This window comes from Cygnus atratus, chromosome 16 (genome assembly GCF_013377495.2).
Source record: "Cygnus atratus isolate AKBS03 ecotype Queensland, Australia chromosome 16, CAtr_DNAZoo_HiC_assembly, whole genome shotgun sequence".
Taxonomy (NCBI): domain Eukaryota; kingdom Metazoa; phylum Chordata; class Aves; order Anseriformes; family Anatidae; genus Cygnus; species Cygnus atratus.
Genome location: NC_066377.1, coordinates 15,115,287 through 15,140,329, shown reverse-complemented (window position 1 = coordinate 15,140,329; position 25,043 = coordinate 15,115,287). Strand labels below are relative to the sequence as shown.

The following is a 25,043-nucleotide window of genomic DNA, read 5'->3' as shown; positions in this document are numbered from 1 at the left end:
AACATCTCAACTGTGTTGGCTAATACTTTTATTAATGCTTTTCTCCTTATCTGCTGCTTTTCCTCCAGCTAGGAGAGACAGAAAGGCACCACCAGTTTTTCAGTATGTCATTTGCTTTAATTTAGTGGTTTAATTGTGGAGGAAATAGAAGCACAGGAAATGGACAGAGAAAAACAGACTTCTGAAAAATGAGACTAACGATGTCTGGCCTTACGAAATGAAAAAGGAATCCTAAAGCAATAAAGTGTTTTCAGAAAAGGTTGAGAGACCACACTGTTCACAAAGAGGATAAAATAAGTAGGAGACATGGAAAGATGTCCTAAAAAGAAGAAAACCAACTAAGAAAAACAGCCTGCCCATTAAAAAATAAGAAGGAAGCTCCTGGACCTAGTTACACTTGCATCCTGTAAATCATACCATAAAGCTGTAGTCCTGAAGCTACACTCTGTGACTTTCCAGGCAAACCTATCCTGAACTCCAACAAAGCATTCCAACTTTTTACTGGCCTGGTATTCCAATATCCACCCTATCAGGACAGAGGTTCTTCCTTTTATCTGCATGTTTTCCTCATAGCTCAGCCAGCCAGGCTGTAGCCTATTGCTCTGGATACATGTTAAGTAGAAGCCAGCCCCTGCCCAGAAAATAGGAGGAAGATTCAAAGCAAGCTAACTTTGAGATTCTGAAGAGAAAAATGTGCAGAGGTGGGCAATAATATTTTAATTCAATTTTAAGTGTGAAAGAAATACCCAAGCCCAACGAACATGTATTTAAAGCAGCTTTTCATCTACCAGAGCAAAAATACCCTGATTCCATTTACATCCATCACCTACCTACAAAGCCACCAAAATGGAGCCGCACAGTTCTCTATCTTACACACACACACATCCCAATGCTTGGGTGCAAAAAAAAAAAAAAAAAAAAAAAAAAAGAAAGCAACAACAGTTTGCCTGGACTTTTCTGGGCCCGATGCGTATTCTAAAAATGCTGTACTGTGACTTCCAAACGAACTAAAGGGAAAGCATCGGAAGTAGTACCTTCTCACAAAGTTACGGAGACTCACATGAAATCACAGGGACCAGTAGTTTTTATATTTTCCATTTTAGATGTCTATTAAATGAAGCAGGTACTTTAAATGCAAAATACATTTCTGTGCCCTTGTCTAATGAATGGTCTTTGTGCACAAATTGCCTGAGAATTTTAAAGCAAGTTTGAGGTATCAGAAGAATTTTTCGTAAAGTATCTTAAGCTGAATTTATAGGGAACTTTATTACTAGCTTTGAGAGAAATGGAAAAAAGTCAGTTTAACCGTGTGAAGTCCAGTCAAATTTGAACATTTCGCATTTTTTCTGGAAAAAAATAGAAGGTGCTGCTTGTGTTTAACATTTTTTCTTAATTATTTCTCAATTTGGCACATTCATGGAAATGCGCTTGGTTCAAATAGAAAATGACTTGCAATTGTCCCTTTTTTCTTCTTTTTTTTTTTTTTTTTTTTTAAGAGGACAACATGAGTTGTCATAGGAGGACTGAACCTCCAGTCACATGCATGGATTAAATTTCTCTAGCTCCAAATTATGATACAAAGTCAAAGCAGATTGGCACAAAGGCACATGCTCAAGCACCAAATGTTATATTTCAGTGAGATCTCTAAAGAGTAATAAGCAAGGACAGAACAAACACCCCAATGAAAACAAATGCAATGACAATGTTCTTCTAAATAAAACCATATCCTGAACAAAACTTTGCATGCTCAGGAATAGAACACAAGTTTAAATACAAGTTCTTCTAGGGCAGACACTTCCAAATGTGAATTGAAGTGTTAAAGCCTACATAGGAAAGAGGGAAGAAAATCTTTCCAAGTTATAGCTACACCAGAAGTCAAAGGAAAAGCGTCAGTCTTAGCATTACACCTCTGAAAAGCTAAAAATAGGTTCTCCTCATTGTAATTCCGCAATTGTATAGGAGAACTTCACTTTGGATTAGTTAATGCCCTGTATTTGAAGAGCTAACACAGGCATTTTTACAACAATAAAACTCCAAACTCTTTTCCCAAAAGCTACAGGCTGACAGAAGGGTGTGGAGAACACAACATTTGGTAGCTTTAGGGACCTGTCTAACCCCACCTCCTCCAAAAATCTCATCAATTCCTTGCTCCCCAATTCCTACTGCTTCAATCCCCATAACATATGCAGGTACTCACCATGGTGCCCATCTGCATCTCTTTTACTGAGAGAATAGCCCACTGTCTTATACAGTTTCCTTATAACACAGCTAATGCGTTTTGGTGTTTTGTGTTTTTTTTTTTTTTTTTAAACTTCTAAAATCTTTGCAGTGTGCTCAAAAAGACTAAACTAGTTCAGCCTAGAAAACTGATCTAAGCAGCAGCCCACAAAACCTTACACGAACTTATGCACAGACTACACTCATAGCTAGCTGACAGTTCTCTGCATTCTGCAGTTGTAGACTAGCATCAAGCCTAATTTTGCCAGAAAATTATATTGAAGACTACAACTTCACTTTTTTTTTTTTAAGAAAAAGAGACATCCTCTTAGAAAGCAGCCAGCTTCCCTTTATTCCCAATAGCTATCAGACTCCTTTTCTTCCTAAACACCCAGATGTTATTAATCACATCTGGACCACTGCCCATTACCAGCCCCATCCCTACTAACACACACAGCATATTTCATCCTGTGTTGTGAGAATCCAACATTAATACAATGTGCATCAGAATGAGCTAAGCCCTAAGAGAAATGTGTTGCACTTTTCCAAGTAACTTATCTGTAAACCACTAGGGAAGACCAAAGAAAAGCATCCAGTCAAGTTAATTGTTAAGCTTGACTGTCAAGACTAAAATCAAACCCAGCTGCATTAGCTGTATTAAAAAAAATCAGGGAAGAGGTTGCTGATGTCCAGAGCAAAACAGGTGTTTCTGCCCTCCTGCAGAAGCTAAGAATTCTTCAAACCTCAACAGTGCATTCCCTCTCCCCTTAACAGGTTTCTGCCCCCATTCAAGCAGTAAGGGCCACCAAAAACTAGCGGAGGCTGAGAGGTAGGCACATACTAGCTTCTGCCTTTCCTTCTAGTTTCAAAGAGCAATAAAAAGAGACTGCTCACAGTAACATGCCAACAGCTATCCCAGGAATAGGTCCCATGAAGTGGGGTTGAGCCTCACAAAAATTAGCAACAGAATGCCAGGTGAAGTGAATACAAAACCTGCAGATGGGGTGTGAGATGTGCCAGAGAAATAGTTTTTAGTCCCACCTAAAACTTTCAGCAACATGTTGTATATATTAAAGCAAACTTGGCTCATGAAGGTAAGCCTGCCTTAAGGGATACAACTGAGCCCTGGGGAAGGAGCACCAGGGATTTGGACAGTTGTAGAGAAAACACTGAGAGCTCCACCCATCTGTCAGGCAGAAGCTGAGAATAGTGACTGCTCCTGCCAACATGGCGTGCCAGGACAATTCTCCAACAGCCCTCCCACAATGCTAACAGGACATCTGAAACATATACCTGGAAAACCTGGAAATCAAGGATCTGCAGAGCTGATGCTTTAGGAAAAATTAGGTTTAGATGGCTCCAGAACACAGCATTTTCCTGTCAAGCATCCGTAACATCAAGCTTATCCAATGATATTGGCACAGTGATATGCTGATTGTTAAAATGCTCTGTGAAACTGTCATTGCTTCTTGGAGTCAGAAAGCTCATCTGCCACCAATCACATAAAAGCACTTCTGGGCACATATAAGACCTACAAAAACAATTAGGCAATCCCAGAAGGTACATAATCCAGACACTGCCATGCCATATCCTTTCAAAAATAACTAACACCCTCAAAAGTATGTAATAACCTTAAAATCCTCAGTGAGCCCACTTGTCAAGCTACACTACTATCACTTCGAACCGAACTCCTACAATTAGCAAAGTTACCTAAGAAAGTTGGAAGCTTCCTAAAAAAACAACAACACAACACATTTCTTCAGAATGGTAACTATGAAAAGCTAGGTTCAAGAGCATCACACACCTGAGCCCCCTGCATGTTTTTTCTCTGCATCTAAGATTTAAGAGGACTTACTGAAGGGGACCATACAGCTCATTTAAGAAGCAGTGCCAAAATGAACTAAAGCAAAAAATGCTGAAGTCTTTATTTGATATAAACTTGACCTCTTCACTGTTTGAAATGAATAGGAACTGGTAGAATGGCTAACAGCAGCTATGAGAGGAATGGTTTCCCAGTAACTTACAGATGTCTCAAGAACTAAAAGTAAACAGCCATGGCGGTTTCAAACAGACATTTATCACCACTTTTAAGTGGGACAGATAGTAGACTCTGCTCCAGCTGCAAAGAGTTTTCTGCAAACTCAGTTTACAAAGAGTACATAAAATTGTGAATGGACACATGGCTTTATGCAGATTATGAACTACAGAAGATGCTGCGGAATGCACAAATGAAGTTTTGCAGTTTGGCTTCCAAAAAAAGCTCAAACGATTTTTTTTTTTTTTGTCCATACTATATAGAGGGTTGCAAGTTTAAGTGAAGCTTGCCATGGCAGAGAAACGGAAGTATATTATGATTGGATAGCAATGTTCTGAATGTGTTCAAAACTAGAGGGAAGAAAAAAAGCCAGTTAAAGCCCCACTAACTTTAAAGATATACTCTCTAAACCTAGGAAGTGTTTTAGTTTTTTTTTTTAAATGCAAATCTACAGTGACAAACCAACCAACCGTTAATCACTCATGGAGATTTTTCCTTCCTCACCCACTTTCCTTCAATAAAAAGACTGAAGATTTTCTACAAACATGACAGCTGCTCACCCTGACACGTTATCTTGAAAAACGTTACGATTCCAGAAGAAGGCGGTTGATTTCACGTATAGAATGTATCAGTGCATATTTCTACAATAGCTTTTCCACTGTTGGACTGACACCTTCCACTGTTTTCACTACATAGTGCATCCACACTCCACTTCATCCATACCTGAATCATGAAGTCATTTTCGTCTTTTACTTCGCAAATACACCGAACAATCTCAAAATCACCTTCTTCAGCTTCTTCATCAGGATTTGTGGTTACATCAACATCCTGACTGCAGTCATCATCACTCCAAAGCAAGCTATCCATAGATGACTCACTCATAGTGTCTTCCTCTGTATAAAAAGCAGCCAGATAAAATAGCAAGTAATTACAGAAAGGTCAGAAAACTCTCAACACTCATTACGTAGACATGCATTACTAAAAGTTTCACTTCATTCTTTCATTCAAGGAACATCACAATAGTGACCTACCGTTTGAGTGCTACAACAAAGTTTTTAAATGTTGTCATTAGTAGCTTCTTCAAAATATTCTAACTTAACAGCTTCTGTCATTAAAATTTTACTCTCAACAAACAGCGCCTCAAACCAAAAGCACAAAGTCTTTTCAGACAAGTAGGTATAACAAACAAAACCAGACATATAAATTCAAACAGGATTTAGACTAGTTCCTGCAATCTATATAGAACTATCTTGGTACTGTAAACGTAGAGCTAAAACAGAACATGGCTCTGTCTTATGAACCAGTAGATCTCAAAAAGAAATGTCTTCATCACAGAAGCAAAGTCCAACACAAAATTTAAAGAAAAAAAATCTGAAAGATTAGACTCCAGTTGAGAGTACATTTCTCAATTCAGGTGAAGTGCACTCTAAGGATACTCCAACACTACTTAAAGCATTCATACAGAATCTCTGTGGCTTGAACAAAACCATCAGGAAAATCTTCACTGAAAAACAAGCTAAATTGGGATACTTACACCTCAGTAATATTAATGCAATGCCTACACATTCTATGGGTACGGAATGGGAAGGTCAGAGGTGAAAGAAAGATTTTAAGTTATTTGAGAAGTACTCTAAAGTTTTTACCTTTCACTCTCCTCCAGCTCATTCATAAATCAACTACACTGTGGTCTCTGACCTATATTGGGGTAGAACTATTTTGATCACTTAGCCCCCAAAATGAAACTGTAGAAACACGAAAACCAGTCTGGAGAAAACTATATGTTTGGGAGAAAGATCTGTTCTCAATGAGTTTCAGGGACTGAAACTCCAATGCATTAGTTAATGTTCATGTTTAGAAGTTTTGTTCCACCTATGAGAAACGGTGTTTTTTCCTGAAGGATTCTGGAAGTGACAGGTTAAGCACGTTCTACTTCCATATTACACAAGGGTTTTACTAGATCTTATTTATCTAGACACTACCTTTATTGCTAGTACAAGTTCTGCAGAAGTAAAAAGCACCAAAGCAATGGTGAAAAGGGTGAAATAAAATTATTTCCAATACTTTTCACCTCTTTCAAAGCGTATTAACTGATCACAAGAAGTCTGAGCAATTGATGCCCATGTTACTGAACTCTATGTTCTACTGTTGGTATGCTCCAAAAATGCAGCTTATCAGACTAGCAGACCATGTTTTAAGCACAGATGGTGATACTGTCTTCAGTTGTTTTTTAATTCCACAATACAGTAAAGAGGAAAATTTAACTGAAGTTCATTTTTCCTGAACTCAAGCAATAGAACAGCTGCATCAAAACAATAATCAAATTGTCACCAACACTATCTGTATGGTGATGTTTTATGTTTCCTGTACCTACAAACAGGCTGTCATACATTTCCCATTTCAAGGCAATTTGCGAGCTTTAAGAATAATTGGAGGAAAAAAAACTTTTTACTATACCTATTTGTAACAGTAAATACCAAGACACCAAGATATCAAAAGATTATGAAAGCTAGAATGTAACAGCCACATATTTGAGCTGTTTACAAAGTATTATGAAGGTACTAGTAAAGAGCTACTCAAGAGCTTCTTATTATTACGAAGCTCTGAAAACCATCAGAAAACCACATAGCAGTATACAGTACAATACACAATCGTATCTAGTGCTATCCCAAACATAATGAACACTGCATACAATTTGCAAAGCATCTATTTAACTCTGAAAGAATTATTACTTTGAAGGAAACCTTAGGAAAAATAACAGATGGAATTACTGAACGCTTATCATAGAGCTAATAATGAGTTGCAAAAAGGTGCAAAATGAGTTTGAATTTTCAAAACGGGTAATACACTCTTAAAACTTCTGTAAAAGTAAATCATAGAATGGCTCGGGGTGAAAGGGACCTTGAAGATCATCTGAATCCAACCCCTCTGCCATGGGCAGGGATGCCACCCACTAGATCAGGTTGGCCAAGGCCCCATCCAGCCTGGCCTTGAACACCTTCAGGGATGGGGCATCCACAGCTTCTCTGGGCAACCTGTGCCAGTGCCTCACCACCCTCTGAGAGTGAAGAACTTCCTCCTAACCGCTAATCTAAATCTCCCCTCTTTTAGTTTAAGATCATTCCCCCTTGTCCTATCATTACCTGCCCAAACAAGAAGTTGCTCCTTTTTTTTTTTTTTTTTTTTTTTTTAATAAGCCCACTTTAAGTATGTAAAAGCTGCAATGAGGTCTCCCTGGAGACTTCTCTTCTTCAGGCTGAGCACACCCAGCTCTCTTAGCCTTTCTGTACAGGAGAGGTGCTGACCAACTTTGTAGCCGTCCTCTGGACCCTCTCTAACAGACCCTCATCCTTCTTGTGCTGGGGGCTCCAGACCTAGATGCAGGACTCCAAGCGGGGCCTCACAAGGGCAGAGCATAAGGGGCACAATCACCTCCCTCCGTTGCTGTTCTCTGATGCAGCCCAGGATGCAGTTGGCCTTCTGGGCTGCAAGTGTGCACTGCTGGCTCATGCTGAGCTTTTGATCCACCAGAACCCCCACGTCCCTCCCTGCAGGGCTGCACTCTGCAAGTTCTTCTCCCAGCCTGTACTCATGTCTGGGACTGCCCTGACCCAGGTGCAGCACCGTGCACTTGGACTTGTTGAACCTGATGCGGTTCACGTGGGCCCCCTTCTCCAGCCCGCCCAGGTCCCTTTGAATGCCATCTCTTCCTTCTTTGGTATCAACCGCACCACTTAGCTTGGCGTCATCTGCAAACTTGCTGAGCATGCACTCGGTCCCACTGTCTATGTCGTTGATAAAGATATTAAACAGCACCGGTCCGAGGGACAGACCCCTGAGGGACACCGCTCGTCACCAGCTTCCACCTGGACATGGAGCCATTGAGCACCGCTCTCTGGGTACGGCCTTCAAGCCAATTCCTTATCCACTGAATGGTCCACCCACCAAATCCACATCACTCCAATCTGGAGATCAGGATGTCACGTGGGACCGTGCCAAAGGCCTTACACAAGTCCAGGTAGATGACATTGGTTGGTCTTCCCTTGTCAACTGACTCAGCCACTCCATCCTAGAAGGCCACCAGATTGGTCAGACACAATTTGCCCTTGGTGAAGCTGTGCTGGCTGTCTCAGAACACCTCCTTGTCCTGCGTGTGCCTTGACATTGCTTCCAGGAGGATCTGTTCCACGATCTTCCCAGGCACAGAGGTGAGGCTCACTGGTCTGTAGTTCCCCAGGTCTTCCTTTCTACCCTTTTTTTAAAATGGGAGTGATGTTTCCCTTTTTCCAGTCACTGGCAGAGACAAAGCAAACAGCAAAGGCACCACCAGCATCTAGCTCTGACAAATGAATTGGGTTCAGCTTCTTCAGGCAGTGCAAAGGAAACACGAGGTCATGTGCAAGAATATCCAAACCTGCATTATGAGTACTAGTCTTCACACACATGCTGTAATAGAGCAGCTCACACATTTATTAGTGATCAAAGACAGAACTAGTAAGCCATAAAGAAGTCTCATTTTACCATTTGTTTTTGATTTTCCTCTGTGCTGTCCAGACTCAGAGCACTGCAGCTCTGTGCTTGTGTGGGCAGTTGATTTATTTGAAGAAATACATTTTGTGACAACTGATTTTTCAGGAGAAAGTTCCTGCGAAATATCTGTGTTTTCTTCACTGCCAGAGTACTCTGTGAAATTATAAGAAGTACTATGGTTAGAAGTTTGCGGTTAAAGAAACAAGACAGAAGAAAATACAGCATCATAACAACAGGCACATATGATTCACTGAGACACTGTCCACTTTAACATTCTAGGACTCCAGGACTTCATTATGTTGCTGAAAGAAGTGCAAACTTTCTAGAGGTAATAAAGGTATCCTCTGAGCCAGAAAAACCCTGTGCAACTCAATCATCTTCACTGATGAAGTGAGAAAGGCTGGAAACACTGGTTATTTATACATAAATATTCTTCAGGATGAGTATCTACAAATGCTTCTGCATTACAGACAGACATTTTCTACTCAAGCACTGTTAGCTGGAGACCTCTCCCTCATACCCCATTATTCACGTGGGCTAAACACATTCCCTAATGTCACGGGCTACAAGGAAACAGAGCCTCTTCTTATATTCTCCTAGTGCATGTACAAAATGGTACTCTTGGGTGGAAAAGAAAAACCACGATTAGAAACATATGGAGGAAACATCTAGAACCGTTTCTCTGTGACACACCCATTCATCATGCTCTGGCACATACATCAACTCAGTTTGTCTGCAGTTGTAAGCAGTACGCTCCACATCAGTCATCTGAAGGAAACCTTCAGAGTTCCTAGACTAAAAAATAAGGACAACATCAAAACTGATGTAAAAATATAGGGCCAAAACAAATAAATCCCAGGAAACACAAGTGGCCTAAGTTCTTTCAAGTAATGCACAACAGACAGAAAGCTCGTTTAGCTGTAGTCACCTGCATGCACCTCAAGTTGCCCTAGTACACAGAATTCTGTTAGTAAGATGTATAAAAAGGAATGTAAGGAATGTAATTGTATAAAAGGACGCATAAAAAGATGTACAGAAAGGAAAAAAACTTTGGGCCCAAGAGTCACTGACCTTCTCAACCGCTGCAGCTCAGAGAGCTGATTATTGCTAATTGCCTCAGGCATTTTAAAGACCTGACAATAGCTTAAGGACTGCAAGTCTGAATTAAAACAATCTGCCTGTTACAGTCTGTCCCCCAAAATTCAGGGAACCAATACAGCTGATGATTTAACAAAAAAATGAAACTGTCCAGGACATATGCTGGTGCAGCAATAGTTAAAGTGTGTTCTCCTGACTTCACCTTGAGAACTATTTCTCACCTCTTTTGATGTCTCTTTTCTGAAGAAGTAAGGCATCAAGCCTTTCTCTCCCTCACTTTGTAGTAGAAACAGTTTGTCCAAGTTCAAAGAACTGCCTGCCTATGGTTTTCTCAGATCCAATTAATCTAGTATGTTCAGAAGAACATAATTTGCAAGCATCTTGAGAAAGTTTTATTTTGGATTATATGTAGCTGGATGTTTTACCGGGGGGGGTGGTGGTGGTGGTGTCAGTGTTGGAATGTCACTCCTCACTATTCTGGTGCCAATCATTTGATAACACTCCAATTTCAGCACTGGAAGATAAACTAAAGCTCCTCATTCTGGAGTGCTGTCTGCCCGTTCCTTGACTTCTGAACTTTGAAGATGTTACAGAGTAGCGATGAGATCTGAGAAGGACAGATTTTAGATAACTAACTAAAGTAAGGTTAGTTTGCGATTGAAATGCCCCAAAACCTTCATGTTGCTCCAAAAATTTTAGGAACGTGACACATCACGTTTTTTGTATGCATTTGAATATCTCTACACTAAAATGCTGAATCTCCAGATCGTGTAAGCTAAAGTACAGAAACTAGAAATACATCCAGCCACCACAGCTATCCCAACTTGTCTGGTACCCATTTCGGAGGCTTCAGAAGCCAACATGCTTTCATTTACATTTCAAAAACCCAAGGACAAAGGGACAAACAATTTGTTGGTATGATTATTTGTCAAATTATTGAGTAAGTTTACAAATTAGGATTTGTAGAATATCTACATATTTGTGGGCACCATGTCATCAGAAAGTCACTGAAGTCATTTGTTTCAATTCAATTCTGAGTCAGTCTACTTGTGGTTCATTCTCTCCCTCTACTCTCTCATGACAGCTTGTCCAACATCTTCACAGAAGTTAACAAAAGTTATTCTTTCCAGTCTGAACAACTCCTCCATAAGGAGCTCTCGTTTGACACATTATGCATGAATACAGTGCTTTAATGATCCTAGACTTCAATCAGTGACATAGGAAGTCGTCAAGCTTGATCTGTACATTTTGAAATCTTACGATATCAGCTGCCATGTTTGGAAGTTATGAATCCAACCACCAGTAACCATCTTGGGCTTATATATGACATTCAAAGTGTGAAGAGGAAAGTATTCCCTGTTGACTTCATCTTCAGAAGCTTTGGAAGACACATTATTACAATCTTCCTATTAAATGCAGGTGGAACAGCAATTTGAGACATGAGATGGACGAAGCCTGAGTACAGACATAAAGTAAAGATTCTACTCTGTGTCTCCAGAAGATTTATCCTTTTGAAAAAAAAAAAAAAAAAAAACTTGGATGTGTCAGCTCATTATCAGAACCTCTGAAAATAAGTGAATATATAAGAACTCAAAGTTAACAGCAGAAAAAGAGTACCCATCAGCATTTTCAAGCCCCATCACTCAAACAGGAGAGCTAGAACTCTCATATACACGGAACATCTGGTACACAGGGTACTTGGTAACAAATTGAGGGGACCTGCACACTCTTTAACTGGGTGAAACTTGCATAGAAGTCTATCTTCCTAATGGAAAGCCGAACTTGAAGACTAACACATCCATTTTGGAGTTTGATTTATTCTGTGCCATTATAACCACTATTATCAGCTATTATTCAGCATTAATGATACACATGAATTATCTTGCCAATCATGGTTTAATCTTAATGACAATAAAGTCACAACTACTAGGTAAATGAAGGAAACATATCTGCAATGATAAGAAATATATCTGCAATGTCTCCTCTCAAGAGCATGGGACTGGGTAACAGGCAAAACAAGGAAACAAAACCATTTTCCTCTAAAGAAAAAAAAAAGCTTTACCAGGCTTAGCTCTCTTTTTCTTTTTTTTCTTTTTCTTTGCCTTGGACCTTCCATAGTCTTTGGATTTTCTTTCTTTGTTCTTCTCATATTCTTTAACAGCTGAAATTAGACAACATTCCAATTTAATTTTGAAGATATACACAACTATTCTACCTACTAATTTTCTTAAATGCATCCATAGTTTCTTCAGGCAAGCATGGACAGTTCACTAGAAAAAAACAGCAAGAAATATTACCTGTAAGAATTCCCAGCCCACAGAATTGGAATGGGTCTGTTTTATGTCCTAGTGTGATTGTCCCGTAACTAAGTTACAATAGCATGTAAGAGAAAGCAACTAGGCACCAATGCCCCATTTTCTACTTAAGGTAGTCGGAGTTCCAGCCTTCAGAGATTATTAAAAAACAGAACACTTGAGCATTTGTTATATCCACTTTCTAAGCAGTTGAAATTTCTAGCTGAAATTACTGCTGAACATTTTCAGTAGTGTTGTGTCTGACCTAAGAACCCTCCCCCCCAACTCTAGTCCAGTTCCTCAAACATTTTGCTTTCATAGAAAAAATGGAGTAACAACTGGTTCAGTTGTCTATACCTGTTTTTCTCTCACCGTTTCCTTCCCATCCTATTTTTATGGAAAAATATCACCCAATTATTCAAAAATTATGACATCTTTCAGTCAAGTCCATCCTCAAAACATGCCTCCAGAGCATTTGCTGTAAGTAACCACATTGCCAGGAAATGTGTACAAACCCTTGCTTTAGATCTCCTGCCACTTGATCGCAACTCCTGTCTTTCAGATCTAGTTCTCTGCAGCAAAATTTCTAGATACTTAGAGTTCCTTAAAATAAACTCTCCAGACTCTGCAGAGACTACTAGGTGCAACCAGAAGTGTACTATGGAAGCATGCCTTGCATCTCAAAAGGGCTTTGCTCTCAAGAGTGCTCAGCTGGTTAAGCCACTCACTATCCCATTTAAAAAAAACAAAAAACTATTTCAATCACTGATTACCAATATCAGAACAAACATCTAAAGACACTCTACTGTCAGAAACACTCTCCTAAACACTCTCCTACACAAAACGTTTAAGAACCCCAACTAGTCTGTAACCACTCAGGAAGCAAAACAATACCAGTATATTATGTTAACCTCCTACAATATACTATTCAGTAACCTCTCTAATCCACAATGCGAGGCTACGTTTTTGAGGTACAAGCTGCCCACTTTGAGAAACTGGACATCTCAGTCACATTTAGGTGATTACCAGCTGTGATAAACATGCAGGGGACAAATGATTATAGCATGCCTCTTAAAAAGCCTTCAGCTCTTACATTTCCCCTGCCTTTCAGTCCTTGCGTATCTCCTGCTCCTTTGTAGCTTTTGTCCTCCTTTGGCATGTTATCAATGACAGTTGCTAAAACTGTGCATTGCCAGCAGCCACATTAGGTGCTGACATTGATGGCAGCCGGCCATACAAATTACATGTCCTTCAGAAGGAACATGACTGAAAATGACTGGCAGTAAAAGAGACAAACTTCATTCCCACTCTGTTACCATGGCGGGGTGAAAGGAAAAAGAGGTTCATACACATATCTCAGCATAAAGCTTCTAGCTACATCTTACTTTCCTTTGTCTTTAATCTCTCCCAGTCTTCCAGTGCTCAGGACCCTCTGGGTACCATTTCCTTCTCCCTGCTCATATGCAGGGACGCTATTAAGTTCTGTCATTTTACTCTTCCAGGAAAAGGTCAAAGGGACAATAACTGAGGTCAATATAGGCAGGAAAAAGTTGCATCTTTTCAGTTGGAAAGTGAAGATAGTCAGATCATCTAATCTGTTTTAGGATATGTGAGAGGGCATTTCTTCCATCACTCAACACATCAGTTGTAAGTGGGACAAAAACTGTTCCTTGGTCCCATGCTTTTTCCCTCTGAACTAGAGGGTATGTATTTTTTCATTTTTCTTTTAAAATGCAACTATTCACACTTTTCTGTGTATTTAACTACCTCATACAGTTAAATCAACAGGCCTTCCAAAAACCCTGTACTGCTGGGAAACAAGCTGTTTCTTGTAAGTATTCGGAAGTTTAAAGAATTCTCACTGGAAGACAACCAGTTACGGCAGGCACCCAACCTAACCTAGGTTAGGAGCATCCTCATAGACTTGCATAATCAAAGAGAAAAAAAATGCCTTCTACAATCCTAAAAAAATATCACAACCACACTTTTAAAAAGGATATTTTTTTTTTTGCCAAAAGCACAAAAAATTAAATCCTTTCTTTCCCTGCATGGCCAAGACAGACTAAAGAGGATGAGCACTTAGTCAACCCCCCCCAACACTTAAGTTTGTGCTAACGTCTTTAGGCCATTCTCTCAAATAAGAAATACCCTACTGAGTCAGACCAGTGAAAACACTGAAATTCTCCAGAATAAAAGTATTACAAGTAAAATTCACTTAGCACGGATTTTCACGTTCCTCACCATTGTGGCTCAAATTGTCACCACATATCTGAAAGAGAACAGTGATGTAGGAACCTGTATTATAGAAGAATCTAGTATAAACAGGGTTTACAATATACCACTGAAAAGAGTTAAGCCACCCAGAGATTTTACGTAGCACAGATCGTTGGCTACCAGAAAAAGTGAAGTCTCAAATTCATGCATCTCGACAAGTTCACGATTACTTAAAATAATGCTTTGGACAACCCAGGGTTGTTCCAACAACAGAATTAAGATATGTATCAAATAAGCAAATTGAATGAAAACATTCTTCTCTTTTTAAAATATTCTACTACTTTTTCCATCTAAAAAAAGTTACACACCGTGAGTGGGAACATTGAAATTCCTGAGTATAGAAAAAAATTCAGAAATTTCATTATATCGATTCTTCGTTTGAAACCACTACAAAAGGAACAGTGAAAAATACTGCTTATATTGTATACTCATTAAAAAATAACTTTTAAAAACTAGGTAAATAGAATGCTTTCTACCAATATTATCAGTTCCTACCAATGCTTAAACCTTTTGCAAGAGTTCATTTTAAACTCAAGAAGCGTACCATTTTCAACTCTTTTTTTTTCTGGAGGCTTCCGGAGTGATCTCGCTATGTGGTTCTCCTTGGTTTGTTCTCTAACAGAATATCGGTGACTATTTAATGCATTTACAGCAGTTGATGTTCTTCTCTTCTCTATTTTTTCATCTCTATATGGGGTACTCCTTAGGGCTATGCGTAGAGGAGCATCTACAAAGAGAATAAAGATGAGGTCTAAACTTTAAATACTTTCAAAACTGAACTCTACTTCACCAGCAGCAGTTCTAGTTGTCCATAGGGAGCGTCTCTGATGAAATAAACCACTAAGCTTGCAGTCCCAGCAACTTGACCACAGAAGAGTTTTTAAGCAGAAGCTGATTTAAAGTTTAAGACCTGCAATGTTTTTTGTTGTTGCAATCCCCAAAGCTTTATTCTTCCAGAAATACTGTTGCACTGAGGAAATATGGAGAGAGAAACAGTTCAGCTCAGAGTGATATGGTCAGATAAATGTTTCTTTAAAGAGAAAATAAAAGAGGTCCTGTTAATTTAAATAGAGGAACCACAGCCTATTCTCAAAAGTGTGCTTTGTAACAAGCATATAGAAGCTCTGCATATCTAAGGAAGGGAAGTTTTAAAGTACATACCACTGAAATTAACAGCATTTCAGCCAGGAGAGAGATGCAAGAATTCAGTACCACTACCTAAAATCCATAAAATCATGAGATAGACAGACAATTTCATCTGTGATTCCATCAACTATTAAGTCAAGTCTTCTTGCAATATTCTTCTTGCCACTTTGAAGTATGACATCAAGTATCTTCGTCAATCAGAACCAGTAGCTAAGCTGACAGAATGCTGATTTTCATCAAGAATGTATAATTCTATAATCATAAGCATCTCAAATTGGATACTAAAGGCAACTTCTGTCCTGTCTGAAGACTTACATGTCAATAGATTTTTCATTTGGAAGCCTCTCTAAATAACCATGAGCAGGAGTTGAAAATGACTGAAGACGGAAGAGTCCAAGTTCAGTATACTTAAGAGAAGTGGAATCAAGTACTCTGGCCTGACCAACATTTTAAGTTGGAGCTGTGAGGCACATTAAGACATCTCTTTATGTTCCCTTTCAGAATCAAGTGGATCTCTTCAAGCTGAAGGAACCAGCAAATATCTAGCAAAACCTGAGGCTGTCAGATGGCTTTCTCCCTGGTCCTCCTCCCACACTGAAGTTACATTAAAACTTCACAAAAAAAGAGAAGGTGGTGTTTGTAACAATTTTAATAGCCAACTAGTTACCTTTCAGTCATTTACCATAGTGCTTTACATCAGCTACAATAGAAGACAGAAAAGTGACAAGGAGTCCAAGTTTCCTCCACAAGACTGTCATGAAGGTGACTTCTGTCCAGTAAGGCAACTCCCTGTTGCCTTTCCTTGGGTGCTTATTGAACTCAAAAGAGCTACAAGACTGTAGGATATAGAACGTTTCTTCCATGGAGAATTCTCCTTGAAGATACTCCTTGAGTATCCAGAAGATACTCCTTGACAATATACCACAGTAATACGTACAGCTTTCCATTTTCAACAGAACCAACTTCTCTTGCAGGAATAAGTTTTTTGTTGTTGTTGTTGTTCAAATACAGGTCTATTTTTGCAGGACTTCTCACTAACAGAAATCACTTCTGTGAACCTTCGCAAACAATGAATTGAGTAAGTCATCAGTTCAAACAAAAAACTTTCCCATGGTACACAGTAGCTGAAAAATAAGATTATGGTACCTTATGATCTGTTTGGGAACAACACAGTCCTAGCAAACTTTCTGAAAGGCAAAAGGTTTGTAGCAGCACACGCTGACAAGACACATAAACAAGCCAGAGAAGCATTCCTGAATATCTACCATTCTGCCTGCTTTAAGTTCCAAAAATATTTATAGAACAGCATCTCAGGGAACTTAAAAACAAAACAAAACAAAAAATCAGACTAGGAAAAAAGCCAGACAACCTTCATTTAGGCCTCCTAACTTTCCTTTCTCCCAGGAGCTAAACTCAATTAACATCTGAAGAATTCTGCGGCCACCGTGATCCCACGAAAAGGCTTCCTGTGGGCTGAGATCTGCATACACAGACTCTTGAGGGAACAAAAGAGTATTGTGTTTTCTAGCTTTGTAAGAGTGAAAATTTAAGAAGATTTTTGCCAAGACTATTGCATCTTTTAACACACAAAGGTTAATCCATTCCTGTAATATTTTTCAGCTACCATGAACACTCTTTTGGGGTAGTCCAAAGGTACCCTATCATATGCCAGGTGTATTTTTCTTCAAAAATAGTTATCAACAAACATGTTAACTCTGAAAAACTTTTTGTTCCATCAATAGAAAAGTGTAGAGGGTCTAAGACTGCTGAGTACTCTGAAAGCCACGTCAGGAGTTGTGACTGAAATTGAAAAGAAGGTAAGATTAAAAATATGGAAAGTCATCCTAAACTTTTGGGAATGTAAAGATTAAACTTGTGCCATGAAGACCCAAACTTGTAAACTTTCCGACTGTAGTATCTTAAATCGTCCCAAAACAACATTTTCAAGTATACTTCTGTGAAACAGGCCGATTTTTAAATTAGCCACCAAAAGAATGGAAAGCAATTACTTACCGTAACAACCACAACTAAGAACTTGCATTTATGAACATGCCATTAAAAACCCACACATTCCCCAACCTCAGGCTTTCTGCTTTAGCACCGCCAGCAGCATGCCATATGCGTTTATGCTCCTCCCTCTCTGAGTCAACCTTCACTCTCCTAAAAGGCTTCCTACTCTCCTGTCTCCTCCCCATCACAGGAATTCCTGATGTGCAATTTCAAGAAAGCCAACAGAGAAACGCAAAAACACTGTATTTGCACACACCACACCTTGTAGTTTTGTTGCTGCTAACTAACTTCTCCATCAAGCACTCGTCCCTGTAATCAGTCAGCTGAAACTACCAAGAAACAACCCATGTCTATACTGTAAGTCTGTAGTAAAAGCAGAACAATGCTCATAAAGACCCTAGTAGGTGCTCCAGTGACCATGCATTTCCTAAAGCTGCCCGTGCAGCTCCCATGAAGACACCCGCACTTTATCCTTAGACAAGACACAGGCATCATCTAAGCTACACCTTCCACACATTCCTGATAATGCTTAACTTGACCAAAATCAAAGTAAATATTCACAGAATGTTAGGGATTGGAAGGAACCATGAAAGATCATCAAGTCCAATCCCCTGCCAGAGCACGAACACCTAGATCAGGTCACACAGGAATGCGTCCAGGCAGGTTTTGAAAGTCTCCAGAGAAGGAGACTCCACAACCCCCCTGGGCAGCCTGCCCCAGTGCTCTGTCAGCCTCAATGTGAAAAAGTTTCGTCTCATATTTAAGCGGAACCTCCTATGTTCCAGCTTGCACCCATTGCCCCGCCTTATCATTGGATGTTACTGAGAAGAGCCTGGCTCTGTCCTCCTGACACTCACCCTTTACATATTTATAAATGTTAAAGTCACCCCTCAGTCTCCTCTTCTCCAAGCTAAAGAGACCCAGCTCCCTCAGCCTCTCCCCATAAGGGAGATGCTTCACTCCCTTAATTACCCTCATGGCTCTGTGCTGGGCTCTCTCAAGCAGTTCCCTGTCCTTCTTGAACTGAGGGGCCCAGAGCTGGATGCAATATTCCGGATGTGGTCTCACCAGGGCAGAGTAGAGGGGGAGGAGAACCTCTCTCAACCTACTAACCACAGCCCTTCTGATACACTGGATACTTCTGATACCCAGGATGCCACCGGCCTTCTTGGCCACAAGGGCACAGTGCTGGCTCATGGTCATCCGGCTGTCCACCAGGACCCCCAGGTCCCTCTCCCGTTCACTGCTTTCCAGCAGGGCAGTCCCAAACTTACACTGGTGTCCCAGGTTGTTCTTGCCAGGACTCTACACTCGCCCTCTTTATACTTCATGAAGTTTCTCCCCACCCAACTCTCTCCAGCCTGTCGAGGCCCCGCTGGATGGCAGCAGTACCCTTTAATCCCTCTATGATTCAGAATATCCATAATTATTAGAATTATATGATTCTCTACAAATAGAGCACAAGAGCTCCCTGACACAGAACAAGGGTACTGAATAGCTGAACATTTCCCGAACCATGACACTGGAGCGGAACACCAGCAGGTTAATTTCCAGTTCAGATGAACCTAAATAACAATAACAGGAACAGGAGATAAATTCATTAAAAGAAAACAAAAACAAACAACAGACAGGCTTGCTTGTAATTGCTCACAGCCTTCTTCCAGCAGGTTCTTTCAGGCCTTTATCCTGCAGGCTTGGCTTTCCGAAGCGTGTGAGAAGTACCCTCCTCTATGTGAGGAACTGATCTGGAAGCAGTGAAGTATGTTAGAAACTAAAACAAATATAGACCTAAGAAATGAAATCATCTCAGCCACGCAGAAGCCACAAAGACTAGCCAGGTAAAGCCTTAAGAGGAACTTAGATCTGAACATGTCACAAGTCAGTTGACAAGCAATGCAACAGCCTTCACGTCCAACAGAACAGATGTCAGATGTTGGTTTAGGAAGAGCATTCAACCTCCACAGGAAGCAAAGAGACTGAATTCCTCAAGCGTTGTCTATTGTACAATATTCACCATACACAGTTGTGAAATCCTTTGCTGAGAACATGCACTCATGTTTTCAATAACAAAGACCACTTATCTTGACTTACAGCTAAAGAATTTGACACAGCCATCCTCCTCAAACTCTACGCCGTATCTTGAGATAAGACAAAACTAACTGGCGATTCTGCAGAAATCAGGGTTAACACAGCTCCTCACCATCTCCAACAGTGACAAACCCTGTGTTTGTAGGGCACCCATGTACATTCTTCCTACTAGCAAAGGGGCACCCACCACCAAAGGATCACCTTGAAAACCACTCTGCTGTGTGACAGCGGTCCACATTAACAGCTATACAGTTGTCACCACAACTGGATGCCTTAGATAAATTTAATCTTTTAAGTTTAAGCAAAGCAAGTTTGCCATCCTGTTCCCTCTGTATGCATGGTTAGGATCTCATCATTATCATGAATAAAGACAAGACCCTTCTTTCTTTATATGTATTCCTGATGTTAAGACACTCATGCAATTAACATGACACATTAACTCCGAGTAGGTGAGTTTTCTAACAACCGGACCATATACAAAAATTTAAACCCACTGACAAAATTCATGCTTTTTTTTTTTTCCCCCTGCAAGCATCTTTCACAGACTCAGCAGGGCACAAGTTTTCTATGGTCCCTAAAATACAAATTGCTGGTCCTCTGCTTTCTTTTGTGCCTCATGGCAAGAAGAACAGCAGGGCCAGCACTGGTAGCAACATGCTAGACTAGACACACACATACCAAAAACACAGCTCAGTGTGGCAAGGAGTTTTTGAGCTCTCAAAAGCAGTTCTAACTTCAAAGCAAGACACCTCAACAGAGCTATATCTTAGGAGTGTAAGGGTAAGGGTATGTATCCGCTGATTAAGTCCCTACCGGTACAACAGTTACGCTCAGGCCAGTACTAAGTGGTTATTAAGAGTATTATGAGTACACCAGCCACCTCAGTGAAGGTTTTGGTGGGATTTTCTTGCATATACACTCAAACTGTGCTACTTGTTCACATCTGACAAGGTTAGAATTTACCTGCAGATCTTCGGTACGTATAAAGTATGAAGCCTCGCCAAGGTCTGAGGTAAAGTGTATCAGCTGTTCAAGCACTGAAGTTTGCCACAAGTTGACTTTCAGACTTCAAGAAAAGTTGTTCAACTCACTCCCTGGCACAAGGGCATGAACTGAATTTTGTTGAATGTCCAAATACCTTGGAGTGGCCTGAGTCAGGACACAACAGACACTAAAAAAAACCTTGTGCAGTACTTCACATACAATAGGATGGCCAGACATACCTGAAGCAAGCTGACATCTTCATATGAAGTAATTTATATAAAATGTTTGTAGGGCACAAGTCATGGTAAAGAAGGACGTATTTTATCATAATAAAGAATAAATGATTGTGCAGAGAAATAGCTGTGACCACAAAGAGAAAACAAAACCTACTTTACGTTAAGGTATCTGAACATGGAATGTGGTTCTATTCTTTTCTTTCACTACAGCAATCACCAAGTAACTCCAAAGTTTTTTTTCTTTTAAACAGAAGGGCTGTTATACGGCTCTAGATTGCAACCTAAGAGTTTAGGATACAAATGCCCACAACTCCTATATTCCAGGGAGACATGAAATCAACAGCCTTATTCTCTACAGAAGACGGTTCTTTCCTGAAAGGCCAAACAGCAGCAATCCTCACAGAGTTAAGTATTATAGCACTGGGCTAGGAAAAAAGTTCTTCCATGACAATGATAATCTCCTGATAAATTAAAAAGAGGTATTGCCTGAATGTACCAGTAGCCATTCAAGTCTGCTTTATTTTGTTCAGACAAGTCAAGGAAAACTAGAATACCAACTAGGCAATGGTAGTTCCTTCCCCTCTATTCATAGAAAAGGAGCTGAACTCAATGTGGGTCACTCTTCCAACTCAGGATATTCTATGATTCTATGAAAACTGACTACAGAATTTAGAGAGGTATCTGTCGAATTTGTCACTGCCAAGGCAAGTTCCTTCTTAGGGAGAAGACTGGATGAATCAAGTCAACATTAAACTTTCTAGCTCACTTACATTTTGAAGCCAATGGCAAGTGGTATGATTTACAACAGTTCAAATGCTGAAATTTCAGTCTCTACTTTTGTGCAAAATACTTATACTTACATTTGTTCTTCATGCATCCCAAAGCATGGTCAATGAAGACCGCTTACATCCATCTTCTTTTCAATGTGTCAAAATTCTAATTTCAAGCACTACAACAAGTTTTTCCAACTGTTCTGAATATTGCATCATTTCCTAGAACTCCAGGACCAGGAAAAGTAAGTATTTTTCCATTCACTTCCAACCTTTTGTTTTATTTTTATATACTGTGTAGCAGAAACAGTAAACATTCCTAGAACTCCAAGATGAAACTTCAGAAGGATCAAGGATTAAAGCGTAATAAAGCTTCTAAAGCAAGGATATCTAAAGCAAGCTTCTGGAATAACAAAACTAATTTCTGAAGTCTTGTCTGCTAGAAGTTGCCACCTTTTCTTAACCTAATAAAGCAAAGTACTATGAAAAGGACATTTTTACCAAAAGGTAAAATAATTTTTAAAATATGTACACTTTGAATAGGAGAATTTGTTGTAATGCTCACAAAAGGATCGTAAAGATGATAAAGTAAACCCACTGTATACCATACCCAATTATGCATTTGAAAGTCTGCACTTTCACTACGCAATACGTCCCAAAACATCTTTTTAAAAATGTGACAGTCTTGCTTAGCAGGCTGTCTTCCTGTTCAGACAGTTAAGAACAGAAAAGAGGCTTGCAAAAAGACAAGAGAACAGAATACAAAACATAGCAATATGACTCCATAAATCCCATTAACCCCACTTCAGAATTTTTGGTACCAGCAAAGGAAGAACATTAAGAATAAAAAAGTTGAGCTAAAAATACAAACACCACTTAATAATCGGACATGTTATGACATAAGTGATGTAAAATGACACTCCTTTTCCTTATCGAGGAAAACCAGTAGCTCCACAACAGCAGACTGATGGTGAGTGTGACTTTGAAAACGCCACTGTCCATCTTCCACCACACTGCTGATTCACAGTCATCAGCTGTCAGCGCAGCTGAGGGACTATGCAGGGATATGCTATGAACCACACACACCCACTCCCAAATGAAGAAAGAAAGGGGTGGAGATTTAATATAAGGAAGTATTATTAGATCTTAATGCCACAAAAAGTTACCCACCAGTGCAGCCAAGATGGCGGCATCAAACCAACAGTATATACCTGGGGAAAGGGAATAATGAGAGGGTCAAGATCTTGAGCCACTACTCAGTTCACTCAAACCAATCACAGGAAAACAATTTTTCAAACTGAGATAATTGTACAGCTCCACAAGAAGTAGAATAGCAGTCCGCTATGAAAAACCACCTGACATGCATTTCCCTGGAGGTGCTCATGGCCAGGCTGGATGGGGCCTGGCCAAACCTGATCTAGTGGGTGGCATCCCTGCCCACGGTATGGCGGTTGGAGTTAGATGATATCTAAGGTCCCTTGCAACCCGAGCCATTCCATGGTTCTATGCAAGAAGCCTACTCTGATTGCTCTGCAGTGTTAGTGGCCACACTTTGTAAACCACTTGTCCCAGGTCCCTTTCTCTAGGCAGTAATTCAGTTTCATATAAGCTGCAAAGTATAATAAACACACAAAAACAATTATATAAACAAGTATAAAAACACTTAAAAGGTGCCTTTAATTAATTCTTATGCCTTTGTGTTATTTCAAGTTACAGAAGCATCTGGGGCATAGAAGTTTACATTCAGTAGCAGTAAATTAAGTTACACTATCTTGTTAGGAAACAGGAAGTAGCATCTCCAATGAAAAATATTTGCCAGACACATTATGAAAAGCAGACATGAAGCAAGGTAAAACACGTTATACTCTGCTATCGTACACTGGTAACTCAGTGAATAGCTTGCAAGATTTTAAAATTCTTAATTATACAAAATACTAATGAAAGATCAAGTGCAAAGATGATTGATAAGTACCAGGGAATTCAGCAAAGAGAAAGATGGATTTTATAAAACTGTCTCAGTCAGAAGAGAAGAGAGATAATCCTCATGGGCCTGCAGTACAAAGAGAAAGCAGCCCACAAGAACAAAGTCTGGACACATCGTCAACACCACCACTGCAGTTCCCAGGTACACCCACATTGTCACTGAAATATTTGAGACACCAGGAACAAAGTGCTTCAGAGAATGAAACTGTGAAGCAGAAGTTAACATAATTCTAAAAACTGCAAAGCAGTTATCAGATATAACTGAAGAATTCCGATTTCCACCCCTCCCCCCCCCCCCCCGGATTTTCCCTTTCCACTGTCAGTTGCATGCGGATCTTTCAAGCACAGCTCTAGCAACTGCACTTGTTAAAGACTGGCTTTTTTCTTCCATAGGTCCAGCAGAGACAGGTATTAGATTCCTACACTGGTACACTATATTCTTGAAGTCAGCTTGTGAAATGTGAAGACCAAGTAAGAAATAAAGAGAGATGGAATTATCCAGACTGTTGCCTTAGTACAGAAAAGGACAAAAGAAGTCTTCTAATAACACTAGTTAGGCATTTGTCAAAAATGGAAGGAAGAAAAAAGATAAACTCCATGGATTGTAGTTTTGAAGAAGAAACAGAGGCTTAACACTTGAGTAAGCTTTTACAAAGAAATAAGAGAAGCTACATAGTCACTTCATTATAGTACATGATCCTTATTTCTAGATGAGGGAATTTCTTCAGTTTATCTTCATTAAAACATGATGTTTACAGATATTATTATACTCCTTCTCCACAAAGAAATACCTAAGATGGAGCTGTAAGGAGGCTGCTTTGGCCTGAAAGGAAATCAATTTATGTTCTTTTCTGCTTCCCCTCCCTGCTGCTGCTGTTAAAAGTAAAAATAAATAAGTAAAAAAGGAAAAGAAAAGGAAGAGATCGTCGAGATACTTACACAATGAACCAGTTGAGGTCCGTCCTCTTTTTGACCTTTCTTGATTAGCTTTTTCAGAAGCCAAAGAAGCTCTGGTTTGAATATGTCTTTTTACCGGGTTCTGCTGTGATTCTGCTGCTTTCTCCACTCCATGAAAGTATTTCATATGATAATGCAATAACTTCGCTTTGCGGAAGGATTTTGAACAGTCCACAAACTTGCATTTAAACTTGTGATCTTGATCAACAGTTGCATTTTTTTTTGGTGCAAGAAAATCTGCTCTCCTAAAAGGTTTTGTTACTGTAAGAACAAAACAGATAAATTCCCCCATGCATTTGCTATATTTATCAAAAGGCTTCCAAAATTAAAAAAAAAAAAAATGGGCATGCATTCAAAATGTGTTAGTTATGAAATGCTAAAAATAAAACTTTAATGTTGTATCTGCCGTTAAGATCAATAGTGT

At 39.7% G+C, this 25,043-nt stretch overlaps 1 protein-coding gene across 9 annotated transcripts in view; it reads right to left on the bottom strand.

Moving 5' to 3' along the window:
• The window catches only part of PHF20 (PHD finger protein 20), a 78,507-nt gene that overhangs the window by 16,903 nt on the left and 36,561 nt on the right, over positions 1-25,043 (bottom strand). For 5 of the 9 annotated variants that reach the window (XM_050714021.1, XM_035548241.2, XM_035548242.2 and 2 more), the window contains 5 exons: positions 24,602-24,880; positions 14,990-15,172; positions 11,940-12,038; positions 8,771-8,932; positions 4,976-5,145 (listed from right to left, as the gene is read on the bottom strand). In XM_050714021.1, the coding sequence (XP_050569978.1) occupies positions 4,976-5,145; positions 8,771-8,932; positions 11,940-12,038; positions 14,990-15,172; positions 24,602-24,880 (893 nt within the window). The remainder of the gene's footprint in view (positions 1-4,975; positions 5,146-8,770; positions 8,933-11,939; positions 12,039-14,989; positions 15,173-24,601; positions 24,881-25,043) is intronic. The other 4 variants (XM_035548245.2, XM_035548247.2, XM_035548246.2 and 1 more) reach the window with 2 other exon arrangements.